This window comes from Belonocnema kinseyi, chromosome 7 (genome assembly GCF_010883055.1).
Source record: "Belonocnema kinseyi isolate 2016_QV_RU_SX_M_011 chromosome 7, B_treatae_v1, whole genome shotgun sequence".
NCBI lineage: Eukaryota > Metazoa > Arthropoda > Insecta > Hymenoptera > Cynipidae > Belonocnema > Belonocnema kinseyi.
In genome coordinates, this window is record NC_046663.1 from 80,813,622 (window position 1) to 80,829,703 (window position 16,082).

At 28.2% G+C, this 16,082-nt stretch overlaps 1 protein-coding gene across 4 annotated transcripts in view; it reads left to right on the forward strand.

Annotated features, from left to right (window-relative positions):
• The window catches only part of LOC117176019 (WD repeat-containing protein 47), a 249,114-nt gene that overhangs the window by 79,345 nt on the left and 153,687 nt on the right, over positions 1-16,082 (forward strand). For all 4 annotated transcript variants that reach the window (XM_033365973.1, XM_033365975.1, XM_033365972.1 and 1 more), the window contains exons 3-4: positions 5,397-6,000; positions 8,984-9,323. In XM_033365973.1, the coding sequence (XP_033221864.1) occupies positions 5,397-6,000; positions 8,984-9,323 (944 nt within the window). The remainder of the gene's footprint in view (positions 1-5,396; positions 6,001-8,983; positions 9,324-16,082) is intronic.

The following is a 16,082-nucleotide window of genomic DNA, read 5'->3' on the forward strand; positions in this document are numbered from 1 at the left end:
TCCCCCTTCCTTCCCCTACGCCTTCTCCTATACGACCCCTCCCCTCAATTCCTATTCTCACACCCCTTACAACCCATGTCATTATTTCCCCTCCCTTCCCTGCGTACTCAATCGTGACTTAACATTCCCTGCTCAGCCACATTCCCCCATTACTTTCTCTACTTCTTATCCCCTTACTTCATTACTTTTCCTGTCCCAGATTTCCCTCCATTCACTTCCCCTAATATACCTTCTTGTACTTTCCCCTGCATTATCCCACCTCTCCCTCATCTATGATCTATCCCCTCACTTCCTCACCCTTTCCTACATCCCCACACCTCACTTACCTTCCCCTACTTCTTCAAACTTTTCTACTATGTTCATTTTCTATTCCATCCTCTTACTCCTTCCACCCCAATTATCCTCCTCCCCTTTATCCTACGTATGCATTCATTTATTTTTTTTAAATCCTCATAACCTTCTAATACGCCCCTAAAACTACCATATAAAAACGGATAATAGTATATTATGCACCTAGGGGGAGATAAGGGACTTTTTCGACGAGTTTATTTTTTCAGTATAAATCGTAGGCGAGCTCGCAGCGCGAGCCGGAAACGATTACTGAAAACATACACAAGTAAAAAAAATCCTTCTCCCCATTGGCGCATATGATATTTTTTATAAAAAATGGATGATTTCAGACATTTCTCGAAATAAAAGGCTCATTTCAGCCCATATTAGATTTCGAATTAAGGAAGCATGATTTACAGCAATTTTAACGGTAATTTATGGTTTACTTACCATAAATTGCCCTAAATTAAGTTTAAAAATGTCTGTTAACTTGGGAAAATTTTCGTTCATTTATGATAATGTTGCAGGTAAATATGGTAAATTACCATAAGTTGTCTAAAATTCAATAACAATTTTTTTCATAAATTTCCGGAAATTTGTAAAATTTTTGGTAAGTTATGGTAATATTAGATGTAATTTATGGTAACTTACGATAAATTAGCAAAAATTCAATTTAAAAGTGTTTTATGTAAATAGTATTTTATGTAAATGTTCGTTCATTTATGATAATTTTACAGTTAAATATGGTAACTTACCATAAATTACCCGAAATTTAATTAAACCAATTTTCATAAATTTCCGGTAATCTTACAAGTAAATATGGTAAATTACCTAAAATTTAATTTAAAATGTCTATAAATTTGTGGAAATTTTTTTTTTATTTTACTGTTAAATATGGAAACTAACCATAAATTATCCAAAATTCAATTATAAACATTTTGATACATTTCTGGATATTTAGGAAATTTTTTGGTTTTGGGATTTTTATCAATATGACAATTCTATTTGGTAATATTACAGGTAATTTATGGTAACCTGAGATAAATTACCCAAGATTCAATAAAAAAATTTCTATAAATTTCTGAAAATTTTTGGTAATATACGGTGATTGGACCAGTTATATATGGTAACTTTCCATAAATTACTGCAAAAGTCTACTATCTGCTACCAAAATTTTCCTAGAGTTTTTACGGTGAGTGGGCTGATTATCGTAAAATGCGAGGTCATAGATATATAATTTTCATTATTCACCTCTGACGTCACCTTTCACTCCCCAGGGAGTAATAACTTACTTTTTACTCCCTAGGGAGTAAAAAAGAGAGCTTCACCCTCAGTTCATAGACGTCGAAAAGGGCTGAAATTATGCATGTGGCATAAAAAGTATTTTAAGGTATATTGGTCGTAATTATTATTTTTTTGTAGTTACTTTCACATTTCACATTTATGAAAAATCCGGACATAGTACAAAAAATTGGGAAATTAGGTCAGTGATAAAAAATTAGGACATATCCTGATAAATCAGGGCGTCTTTTCACCCTACTTATTCGAGTATAAGAACTTTTTATATGTTTGAAACTTATTTCTTCTAAGTTCAGACCTTGGCAGAATTGAAGGAAAAATAAGCTTAATTTTTATGTCTTCCATGCCATCAAACTTTCGTCCTGCCTTGTTTTAAAGTGTCTTCTAGAAGTAATAAGTTTAAAAAATTTATATTTAATATTTTATTGCCAATTATAGGTATTCTGATAGTGAAGTGAACTGATCAGGCAATATAAAAAATCGTTATAGTCGATTCAATGCGCTGTTAATTATTTAAATACTTTTTCATTATTGAAATGAAACTTTTTACTGCTATAAGGTAGGGAAATGTAGTTGTTTGCAAATTCGTGTGACACGTTCAAGATCTTCATTTTTTAAACTATCCTAAAGTCATCCCATATATTTTGTTTATCAAAATCATTTTCTTCGTTCTCGAGATAAAAATTTAATTTCATTTTTTTTCTTATCCCCATTGATCATAATTTCCCAATAAAATGTCAACTAAAGCCCATCATGGGGCAGCACATACATGCTTATCCTGCTAAGCCCTTTCAAGATAATTTGCGGCATTTTAAATTATTACAAGGGATTTTATGAGATCTGAGAAATTGTGTTGTAGGATTTCCAAGGAATTAATAGATTTAAAAAAGTTCAATTGATTTCAGGGGATTTGAACTAATTTAAAGGAATTTTTCAAGATTCCAAGAAATTTCAGAAACTATTAAAAATTACAAGGTAATCAAATTATCAAAGGATTTCAAGAATTAAGGGATTTGAGGTAAATTCAGATCATTTCTAAGTAACTTTAGTGAATAAATAAAATGGAATCAAATGTTAGGTGACTTGTAAGAACTTGAAAATATTTCTACCTACCTTTGTACCTATCTTTAAATTAATTACATTTTTTGGAAGATTTCAAGATGTTGTACGGAATTTCAAAAGTTTCTACGGATTTCAAAAGTTTAAGCTTTTTAAAAACTTTCAAGGGTAACAAACTTGAATGATATCTAGGAATTTCATAAGATTGAAAAGAGTTTAATAGAATTATAGAACATTTCAAAGGATTTACACATTTCTAAGTAGTATCAAATGATTTTTTGAGTATTTCAAGGAAATATTACGGTCCCAAAATTTGAAGGTATTTCAAGCAATTTCACAATATTTGCGAGAATTATAATATTTGAAGGTAAATAAAAAGATTTTAAGAAACTTTGATAGATTTTAAGAAATTTAAAAAGATTGGAGAGTTTTCCAAGTTTTTCAAAGGATTTCAACAGAATTCAAGGGTTTATAGTAAAGTTTAGTGAATTTAAGCAGATTTCAAAGATTATGTAATTTTTCAAGGAATTTGGAACACATTTCAAGATGTTTCTAGAATTTAACCAGATTTTACTAGATTTAACTGATTTTATAAATTTTGAGGAATTTTTAAGGTTTGTAAACAGGTATTCAGGATATCAGTGATGTTTATCAGATTTGCATTATTCAAATTATTTTTTTTTTAACTTTAGGGAATAATATAAATCGAATATCAGGGGACTTCTAGGAATATGTACGTATTTCATGATATTTTATGGGGTCTCGCAGGTTTTTAAAGATTTAATTATTTGTAACGAAATCTTAAAAGATATTAAAGATTTTTAAATATTGTATGTAATTTAAAAAGATTTCTCGGGATTTCAGAAGTTTAACGAATTAAAAAAATTTCACGGATTTTCTAATATTTATAATAGATTCATAAGACTTCAAAAGAAATTGAAATATCTTAAAAAAATTATATGGAATTTTTTTATTATTTAAAGGGGTTTTTAAAAAATTTACGAGATTTTCTAATATTTATGAGATATTCATAACAATTTAAAGGGAATTTAAATATCACATAAAAATTATATGGAATTTTTTATTGATTTCAAAAAGTTGTTCACGATATCAATCATATTTATCTAAGTTCAAGGGATTATAATGGATTTGTAGAGAATTTTGAAAAATAAATTCAATGAAATCAATTCTCAAGGGGTTTTGAGAGAGCAGATTACAAAGGATTAAAAAATATAGAAGAGTTTTGCAGGAATTTTTAGAAAATTTCAACAGATTTCAGGGATTTTAAAACGATTTCATTGTTACAAAAAATGAAAAATTTCAACAAGAAATGTTTGCGTACGTAACATTTTCCCTCACTTGAAATTGACCCAAAAAAAATGACGACAAAATACACGAAAAGATGTTTAATTTCCGAATTATGAAATGACCGATTTTTTAGAATAACGGAATAACAAAATTCTCTACTTGATAGAAATGCCGAATTTTAAAACTGTTTAACTGCTGTTCGGAAAGTTTCAAGTTTTTTGTTAAATTAAAAAAAATCTGCCGTGATAAAAAGAAAGGATAAAAAGAAAGAATTCATAAATCCAGATTTTTTAGTTTAGGCAATTTTCAAAGTTATGATGCCAATAATCAAGTCTCTGCAAAAAAAATTTCTATGATTTTAATATTTGAGATAATATTAGACATTTCTTATAAAAGAAAAAACATTATGTTTTACAAAAAAGTTGAAAACTGGCGAAAAATAATTGTTTGAATCATAAATGTTGTAATTGAATTTTTTTACTTTGGCTTTTTGTCAACTGTTTAGAAATGGTCGGCTCTTATTAAATAATGGTCTATTTTTACAGGAAAAACATTTCGTACTGCTCTACTGTTTACAATTTAGAAAATAAGTCAATAATCTTCCAATGCAATTATTTATTTAAAAAAAAAGTTCTTTGTATAAACTTGTCTTAACGATTTCAGCTACAGATTTTTTTTCAAAATTGGAAACAATAGTGTTCTAGGGAATTTTTTCTTTGAAAAAATCAGCCACGATTTATTAAAATTCACAAATTATTTAAAAATTGCTAAGAATTGATAGTAAGATAAAATGCAATTGCAAGTAAAATTGTTAAAATACATTCTTTTGTATGTTTTAAAATTGTTTCATAAGAAAAGGTCTTTTATTTAAAATATCATCATCAATAATATAATTTTGATTCCTAAAATCATAGAAAAACTATTTTTTCAGACACATGCATTTTCGCACATCTATCTAAGGTCGTGAATTTTATAATTCGGAACTTTAAAAGTTTTTGTGTCAATTTTGCATTTGGAAATTTTCTATTTCGTCAATTATAAGTTCGGAAAATTGTACGTTCAGAAGTACTTTCTCTCGAATTTTTTTATTTGTGTTAATTCCATAGTGCCGTTACAATTACTTGTCAGGAATTTTAGAGAGCCTCACTATTGACAATGTTTATTTCACTGTTATCAAAGAATTCCTATGAAAAAGTATGTAAAGAATGTATCGGAAATGAGATAAATTCTAGATCAATCTAAAATTCCCGTGTTACTTATTCCAGAAGCTGATCAATCTCTCTAGCAGTCACCCCAGGCGGAGACCTTTACAATGTCAAATTTTTAGAAATGAGTCCGAAGCCTGTAATTATTTTAAGTTCTAAAAATCTACGTTTTTAATGAAACTATTTCTTCAACAGGTTGAGATGAGTTTCTCCAGACTGCTCGATGGCTCCGTCGGCTTCAGTGACTCGGATCTGAGTTTGCTGTCTTGGCTGCAGAGTATTCCACCCGAGACCTTCGCGGTTCCTTTTGCTCAAAGAACTTTGAACGTTGATGTGGAGCGACTCGAGAGACCTTCGTTGGAGACCTCGTGGACTGAGCACATGTTGATCACGCCTATTAAGCCAAAAACCTTCCCCCACAGTGCAATGCCCTTCACCAGACCCAGATCTGCAGCAGACATGATGTCTAGAAGTTTAGTGCCAGCTTTGGAAGCGGGTCTAGGTCCGAGGAGTCCGGGTCCGAAGAACACGATGATACCTTCGGCGGCGTTGATGGCACTTTCCACTGGCGACATCAATCCGATGTCCAGGTCCTCTTTCGCGAGCTTCCATCTCACCGGATTCAAGAATAACAAATTAATGAACACGAGCGTCGATAGATTGTTTGAGAATGAAGGAGATGTCTTCCTCAGCTCTAGTTATGCTGAGTTCCAACAGCTTCCTTCCATTCAAGAAGCTATTAATGCAGCGCAACCTAAGATTCCACCTAGAACGAGGGGACAGTCAAAAAGTCCGGATGGTTAGTAAAAATAGGAATTTGCCTCCCCGCTTATATTTCAGAAGTACAAGGGCCACAGTCTTTCCCCTATTCCTCAGCGTTTTCCTTTTCTTAATTCGCCCCCTTTCCTCTTTTCTTTTTAAATACACGAGATTTGAAAATAAAATATTTAAATTGTGCGGGAAATTATTTGAAATTGGTTTATATATAAGAATGATAAAAAAAATATTTCGCCTTATGTCTACATAATTATTTCACTTGTTCAAAACTAGAGTTTGCTACCGCAAATATTAAAAGCTTATTTTTTGTTAACTTACATAATTGATCTGTTATTATTAATTTGACTGTTTTGAATTTTAATTGAAAATGTTATTAATTATTTTGTATAATTAAAATTACCTACAGATTTGGTTTGTTTATGAAAGTAATAAAATGCGTGTGTACTATATTGAAGAACTTACCTAAATTATTTATAAATTAATAAAGTACAAAATGAAAAAACAATATGTCGTATAAGAAGTATATGTATATTAACGCAACAAGTTTAAAGTGCTGAAATTTGTTGTATTAAAAAAAAACGCGCTTGAAAAATAAATTGAAGCTGAAAAATTTTAAAAAAGGTTGAAAATGTGAAAACCGGAGACAGAAGTCGATGTCAAATATAAAATAGTGTTGAATTTCAAATAAACAATGATTAATTTGAAGCGACTTAAAATTAAAATAATTTAGCTTCTAATTTGAAAAGTGTACTGTTTAAAAAAATGATTCGTTCAATTTTTAAATTTTTCTAACTGAAAACTGCTTACAATGGTATAATTTTGAAAATTAAAAATTTTGCAGTTCAACGGAATTTAATTTAAAAGCGTTCAATTAAAAAGGGTTTAAAGCTTTCACTTTACAAGTATAAATTATTAAGCGTTTAAATTTCAAATTTGTAAGCTTTAATTTTTATAGGTTTAAAATTCAAAAGATTTCCAAACTGAATGCTCTAATTTGTAGTTTAATTTTGATTACTTCAAGTGTAAAAAATTTCAGCTTAGAAGTTCGGATTTTCAAATTCCAATGATCGTGACAAATTGTTGAAAATCGGAAAAAGGACCGGCAATTTTTTTGCTTTATTAAAGTGGTCACGCTTATTTTTCGCAATGCAAAATATTTAAGTGCTTAAACTCGAACTATATCCAATTTAAAAGGGAATCTTTATTGACAGTAATCATAAAAAAAACATTGTTTAAAAACTATAAAATTTCTTTAAAAATATATTTTTTCTTTCCTAGATTTAAAAATAAATATTCAATCTTTCCCCGAACTTTGCCCTTTTCCGTAAAAAATTACCATATTGTCCCTTTTAAAGCGTCTTTTGCACTGTGATTCCTGGAAGTAGAAAACATTCAATCTTTTGTTTGTAAATTTTTTAAGATTAACCGTTTTCCAGAATTATTTGAAGGGATATCTATGGATTTCAACAATTTCAAGGGATGTAAAGGAACTCACACAAATTAAAAGGATTTTAAATATTTTAATTTATTTAAAAATATTCCTTAAAATTTGAAGGGATTAACAAAAAATTCAAGAAATGCCATACAATTTTGAACGATTTCTAACAATTTTATTCTTTTTAAAATAATTTCACAAGATTTAAGGTATTGATAGGACGAAAAATTATTTCAAGGGATTTACGGGATTTTTAAAGATTGTAAGCTATTTTAACAGATTCAAAATATAATATATAATATAATACATTTATATATTTTAAAATGCTTAAAGAATTGAAAGCGCTTAAAAAAATATCAAAGAATTTTTTAAAATTTCCAAAGATTTTCAGGGATTTCTGGAGAACTTTACAAAATAAATTAAATGGAATTTTAAGGTATTTTAGAATATTTCTAAGAATTTGACGAGATTTTAAGGATTTTATTGAATCTCCACTCTTCAAAAATGTAAAACATTTTAAAAGATATCAGAGATTTCTAAGGATTTAATTTTTGTCAGAATATTTTTATGAATCAGATTAATTCTTATTAAAGGGATTTTTACTTCTTTTAATGGCTTTTTGTGATTTCCAAATATTTCCGTGGATTTTAAGGGATTTCTGCCAATTCCTGTAGGACCTCAAGTATTTCAAATAATTTAGGGGATTTTGCCCAAATTTAATGGATTCATAACAAACTTAAGAAAATACATTTATTTTATTTCCGAAGGATTAAAAATAATTTCTACAGATTAAAAAATGTTGAATTTTGAAGAAAGTAATAAAATTGGATACTCATTCCCTAAGTTCATATAAAATAACTTTTTCTAGGTCAACATTTTATATTTTAAGAATTGAGTACAATCTGTTCAATGTGTTAATTTATTTTAAATACTTTTCAGAACTTCTAATTTTTAAGGCAAATTTATGTCTTTCTTCTTTTTTAAATATTAGTAAAATTCCACATATATCCAGTTTTTAAAATGAAATTGAATAGTCACAACGAGACTGCGCCTTCAGAAAGTTTAAACAAAATTTATGAAAAATCCGGACATAGTACAAAAAATTGGGAAATTAGGTCAGTGATAAAAAATTAGGACATATCCTGATAAATCAGGGCGTCTTTTCACCCTACTTATTCGAGTATAAGAACTTTTTATATGTTTGAAACTTATTTCTTCTAAGTTCAGACCTTGGCAGAATTGAAGGAAAAAAGAGCTTAATTTTTATGTCTTCCATGCCATCAAACTTTCGTCCTGCCTTGTTTTAAAGTTTCTTCTAGAAGTAATAATTGTCTTATTTTCTGATACACATGGTCATTTTACTTTTCATTTCAAGGTATTTACTTTAAAACTTATAAACGGACCTCTCGGTAAAATGATACCGATCCAGATAAAAAAATATTGATTTTGTAAACTTTTCTAATACTGTTTTAACGTAATTAATTAATTTGAACCTGGGAAATCTGTGAATTCGTTGAGAATTTTAGGTCGAAATTCCAATAGAAAACCTGAAAATGTAATGACTTTTCAGGTGGCAAAGTAAACCCTTCGGCGGCGTCTACGCCTGAACGAAGATTGCCAGGTCGAGAATCGCCTGCATTATCAACAGCCAGGAGTTCCAGGAGGGATTCCTTAGCTGATAAGCCGACAGGTGTCGTGGCTAAAATCGCTGATCCTCTCACTCAGCCGATTACTACTGGAGACAACTTGGATCACAGTTACAACGGCGATCTTTTTAAAGAATACCAAAAACAAAAGCAGAGGCTTCAGGAGACAATACAGCAGAAAGAAAGGGAAAGGGATGAGCTCGTTAGACAACTTTCGGCACCTGTTACCCCACAACTCATTGACAACAGGTTGCAGAATGATGGGTGAGTTTTTAATAAAAATTATTTTAGTGTGTAGAATATAAATTTCAAGAGTAGAATATATATTGATAATAACAAACATTCTGAATTGAAAATGAAAATAAAAACATTCTGAATTTCCACTAAACACTCGTTTCTCGGACTTTCTTTCATTAATTACTTCAAGTAATCCTTATCTAAGAAGACCAGCGACCTTTAAAACTTTGAAAACCTGGAATTCTCCTTGAATTTTTTACGAGAATCTTGAATTACATTTTTTCTCTCTTTTAAAACAATCATTTTATTGGAATGCGAAAAGAAATTTAAATCTTTTAGTCCATTATAAAAGAAACATCTCGTTTAAAAGAAATCTTGCAACTAAAGATTTTTATTTATCAATATATAATTTATTTTTTTAGACTTTACAAATTATTTCATAGATTGCAATGAACAAACTTTGATATTGTTTATAATTCTATACGTTTTTAATTTTGTCTTCGTTAATATAGAATGTTAAAGTATATATTTTTTGTGATATTCAACTTCCAAATTATAAAAATTATTAGTTGAAAATTTAGATGTTAATTCAGTTTCAGTATTAGAATGAGCGATGGCGATATAATTGGTTTTTAAGGGTTTCACCACTCATTTTTGGATTGTGCGCCAGATTACAAAACATTACTAAAGACTTCAAAAGGTTTCAAAACATTAAAAAGAATTAAAAATAATTCAAAGATTTTAATAAAGCGTGTGCACCAGATTTCAATTATTCTCAAAGCTTTTAAAACTTTCAAAAGATTTAAAGGATTTCAAAAATTGCCCAAAGATTTGAAACGTTTTATAAAGATTGCAAGGATTTCAAAAATTTCAAAAATATGTCAAAGGTTACATAAAAATTTAAAAAGAATACAAGAATTCCGAAGATTTCAAGAAGAGTAGAGTACACCGCATTTCCAAGATTTTAAAATATTACGAAGGTTTGGAAGGATTTCATTAATATTTCATATAATTCAATGATTTCAACGAATAAAAAAGAATTGACAAAGATTTAAGAGAAATTTTACAAGCATTTCAAAAGACTTGACAGCGATTTCACAAATTTAAAAAAAAATTCTCGATGTTTTCAGACCTTTGATCAAGATTGCAAGGATTTCAAAAATATGAAAAAGGCGTGTAAACGACATTTCAGAGATTTCACAAAGATTTCGAATCTTTCCAAGATTAGAAAAATATAAATATGTATATTAGAGCAGATTTCTAAGATTTCAAAGGAATTTACGCAAATTAGAAATATTTTAACAATTTCAAATGAATACAACAGATTTCAGGAAGATTTCACAAAGATTTCATAAATATTTCACAAGAATACAAGAATTCCAACGATTTGAAATGTGTACATCAGATGTCCAAGATTTTAAAACATTTCGAAGATTTTAAACAATTTCGAAAGGTTTCAAAATATTTGAGCAGATTTGAAAAGATTTAACTAAGATTTCAGATAATTCAATGAATTCAGCGAATCAAAAAGATTGCGCAAAAATCGATTTAAGAAAAATTTCCCAAAGATTTCCAACATTTCATCAAGATTGTAGGGATTTTAAAATTTTGAAAAAGGTATTTACACCGGATCGCAAAGATTTTACAAAGATTACGAACCTTTCCAAGATATAAAAAATTATAAAAAGATATATTAAAGCAGATTTTTAACATTTCAAAATATTTTAATGATTTCGAATGAATACAACAGATTTCAGAAAGCCTTCAAAAATATTTCAAAGATTTAATGAAAATTTCATAAAGGTTTCAAAAGAATACAAGAATTCCAAAAATTTGAAAAAGGGTACAGTAAACCAAATTTCAAAAAATTTAAAAACATTTTGAAGATTAACAATTATTTCAAAAGTTTTCAAAATATTTTAGAAGATTTGAAAAGATTTCACTAAGATTTCAAATAATTCAATGATTTCAACGATTGAAAAAGATTCCACAAAAACGGAGTTAAGACAAATTTCACAAATATTTGGAAAAATCAGGCAAAGATTTTAAAGATTCTCCAAAATTTGCTAAAGATTTTGAACATTTGATCAAGATTGTAAGGATTTTAAAGATTTGAAAAAGGCCTGTTCAGCAGATCTCAAAGATTTTAAACTTTTCCAAAGATTTTAAAACTTTGGAAAGATTTCAAATATTAAAAAAAAAAATCAAAATCGGTATAGTAAACCAGAGTTCTAAAATTTCCAAAAATTTTACACAGATTATAAATATTTTCATTATTTCAAATGAATACTAAAGATTTCGTGAAAGTTTCATAAATATTTCAAAAGAATACAAGAATTATAAATATTTAAAAAAGGGTACAGTACACCGGAATTAAAAGGTTTTAAGACATTTTGAAGATTTTAAAGGATTTCAAATATTTCAATGATTTGAAACGAATACGAAAAATTAAAAAAATATTTCAAAGATCTTAAACAAATTCAAAAGGGTTCAACAATTGTGAGACGATTTCAAAAGATTTCAATCATTTCAAGCCAACACAACAGATTTCACAGAAAAAAAGTTTAAAGAAAGCTTTCACAAATATTTCAAAGATTAAAAAAAAAAAACTTCTCAAAGATTTCAGATGTCAAGAATTAAAAATATTTTTTAAAAATTTAAAAAGATTCCAAAAGATTTCACAAAATTTCAAGATTTCACAAAGATTTTAGGTACTTTAAAAGATTTTCACGAATCCACAAATATTTCAAAAGATTTCACAAAAATTTCCAAGTTTTCAAGGTTTTCAAAGACGTCTTTTATTCACAAAAAATTAAGAATTGATTTATGGTACTGCTTTCTTTAAAAATTGTTGGCCAATAAAAAGTTAAACAGTTCATTTTTTACATCTTTAACAAACAGTTATTTCATTAAAATATGAAACGATTTCGATTTTTGATTTTTTTCCCGTACTTCCGTGTACATTTCAGAATACGTGTGTGGATAAAGTGCAGTCTTCCGATAACGGTATAATAAGTTATTACCATGTAAAATAATATATTACATTATTTTTACGATATATGAAGAACTAAAAATTGATGTAAGTAATTTTTGAAAATTGTATTTATTCGTTTGTAAATGTTGTAAATTTCAGTGACATATATTTACTAAATTTTTACTTTCTCTGAAAAAATTTATAAAGTTGCTAAAGAGTTCGTAGGATATCGAAGAGATGGCACCACTTTTAATGACAGAAAAGTTCGGTAAATTCAATGAGCTAAATCAAAGAAAAAGGAAATATTCTTCGTTGAAATGTTATTTCTTTGAGTTTTATTAATTTCTTGTTTAAAAATTGATTTTTGTTTGAAATTTTGTCATTGTAGGCCGTTTTTATCGTAAATTCATCTTTTATGCGATGAAAGTTCGTATTTTCAGGTTGATAATTGAACAATTTTGTTAAAAATTCAATTATTTTGTTAGAAAGTAATCTTTTTCGGTCAAAAATTGAACTATCCTTAAAAAAATTCATTTTTTTGGATAAAAAGTTCAACAATTTGGTGGAAAATGCAACTTTCTGTGACTTTGGGATTAGATTGAATTATTTTTTTTGAAAATTCAATCATTTGGTTAAAAAATTTTCGTTATTTTTAAATTCAACTAGTTTGTTAAGAATTCAATTGAATTCTTAGAAAGGCTTTTATTGTCACAAATTTAACTGTTTTATTAAACACTGTTCTTTTTGGATAGAAAATTCGTTTGTTTGGATTGAAAATTCATCTTTTATGATAGAAAATTCATCCTTTTTGATTGAAAATTCATCTTTCTTGGTTGAAAATGATCTTTTTTGTTAAAAACTTCAATATACAGGTTGATAATTCAACTGTATTCTAAAAAATTCGTTTTTTCGTCTGAAAAATTGAATGATTTGGTGGAAAATGCAACTTTCTGTGACTTTTCGATAAGATTTTTTTTTTTTGAGTTAAATTTGAAGTAATTTTGTTGAAAACTCTTCGTTGTAGATTGTAAATTCAGCTAGTTTGTTAGAAACTCAATTATTTTGTGAGAAAGACTTTTTTCGTCAAAAATGTAACTATTTTGTTGAACATTCTTCTTTTTGGATAGAAAATTCATTCTTTTGAATTAAAAAATCATCGTTTATGGTAGAAAATTCATCCTTTTTCTTGATAATCCATCTTTCTTGATTAAAAATTATATTTCTGATTAAAAATTCAACTTTTCAGACTGATCATTCAATTGTCTTCAAAAAAATTTGTCTTTTTGGCTAGAAAATTTAACGATTTGGTTGAAAAGGCAACTTTCTATGACTTTTTGATTTGATTTTATTATTTTTGTTTGCCAATTCAACCATTTGGTTAAAAATTTGTCTTTACTGATTGAAAATTCAACTAGTTGGTTAAAAATTGAATTATTCTGTTAAAAAGTCACTCTTTTTTGATCGAAGATTCAATTGTTTTGTTTAACATTCGTCTTTTGGGAAAAAGTTCATCCTTTTGAATTAAACATTCATCATTTATTATAGAAAAGTCATCCTTGTAGGTTGAAAATCCATCGTTTTGGTTGAAAACTAACTTTTTCGTTGAAAATGTAATTGTTTGTGATTCTGTAGTTGAATTTGATTATTTGTTTTTATTCAAAATTTGACCAATTGAATGAAAATTGGTTTCCGTAGGTTGAAAAGTCTACTATTTGGTTAAAATTAAATTATTGGGTTAAAAAGTTCTCTTTTTTGGTCGAAAACTCGGCTATAAATGTGACCACCCAGAAAATTGTTTAAATCAGCTTTTCAATTTTACTATGCAAATCTACGAAATAAAAAAAGAACAAGAATCTAACGATCAAATTGGACAACGCGTTCTCAAATATTTCCTTTCAATTTGTTTTGAAAGCCTGATTTCCTTATGAGGTTTGACATGTTGAAAAATTGAGATTTATTGGCTTGAAACGGGTGTTAAATAAACACCGATACCTTGGTAATTTTTGTATTGCTATTTGAGAAAAAATACGCGTGAAAAAAAGAAAGAAACATTTTTTGAGGTTACCTCATTTTTCCCTCTTTCTTCTCTTTTTTGTTATTTTATTTCTTTATTTTTAAATTTGACTGGAGATTACATTATTTTAAGAACGTGTTATCCAAATTTGATCGTTAGATTCTTGTTTCTTTTTATTTCCAAAAATGTTACAGTTAAATCATTGTTTTGGACGTTAAAGAGGAACTTCAGTTTTGAATTATTCTGAATTTAATTTCTTAAATTTTAGCTTCTTAATCCTAGTTCTGAGTCTTCAATCTCAATTTCGCCTCCCTCTAGCTTTTTAAATTCGCCTGTGTTATAAAGTAACTTCTGCGTAATTTATAGCCATCATCACAAGCGTTATATGCCACAAGTAATATATTATAGCTTTTATAAATTTGAGAACACAGGAATTCTCTTCGTTTCCTTTTGGAAATGATATTTTAAGCTTCACTGGATCTTTACTTTCTCCATTTTTTTTAATTCGACTTAAAGCAATGGTAACTTTAATAATAAACGTCACTCTAATAATTTACTTTTTTTAAATAAGTACATAAAAAATCGCAATTATTATTTGTTGAAAATGCAGTAAAAATAGTTCAATTAGTCTAGACATCAGCATACGGCACCGATGAAAATAGCCTGTGTGGAGGGGACCAGTGAAGAAAAGAGAAATTATTTTAACCCCTGGTATTAACCTTGGAGTGTTGAGTCTCGTTCTGAGATCAATGGTGAGCGCTTCTTTTATTTTCTTAGAGGTTTCTTGAATGAAACGCCAACAACCTTGCAGGTTATTTTTATTTTTAAATAAACCAATTTCTATGTTTGGTTTCTCGAATAGCCTAAAATGGGGAAATTTTTCTAACCGTTTTTATTCTAAATCTTACTGAATTTTCAAAACATTAAAGGCAGTTCGATCATTTTTCAATCCATTAAAACTTTGAGTTCTTTTAAATGTAGACGTTTTTAAAGTCTATAATAAAACGTTTATAGATTTTATTCTCTTCCCGATATCCCCGATTTCCCCCTTTTAAATTTCCCGAAAAATTCCTATTTTTCCCCATTTCTTCAAGAAAATTTCCTTTATTCTCCTTTTACGCTCCAACTTGAACTGATGGATATCACCCAATAAACCTTTCTATCCTAGACGTCGACAGTGCGCACGTGCCGGAATTTTACGTCGTTTCCGTATTTTTCGAACAGTTTTGTGTCGAAATGTATGGAAAATATTGTTAATAAAAACAACAAAAAATAAATTTGTAAATAACAGAGATTTTAAAGGTAGATTATATTCCCGGTGCAAAATTAGTGCACGAATCAGTAGAAGAGCACAGTATTGCGCAGCTGAAACGGTGGCTTAAAAGTAGAAAACGACCATTAAAAGGAAAAAAAACGTGATTTAGTGGAAAGGTTAGTTGAGATTTTATATGAGAGGTATAAATATTTTCTTTTATTCAAGATTTGCAGTTCAGAACTTCTTTTGACTAAATATTTAATATTCATACAAATATAAAATAACTCAATATTACGTTTTACACTTCTCTTTTCCAAGTTTAGACAATAAAAAGTAATTTGTTAGTGATTTCCTGGTATAAGGAATGTACTAATAAATTTTCGTTCTTTTATATAAACTGGTTATAAATACTTAAATATAATAGTTTTGCGTGCTCAAGTGAAAGTATTATTATTATTATTATTATTATTATTATTATTATTACACCATTAAGCCATTTCCCTTTCGGGGTAGGCGTGACTCACTCGGCAGGGGAAAGGAGTA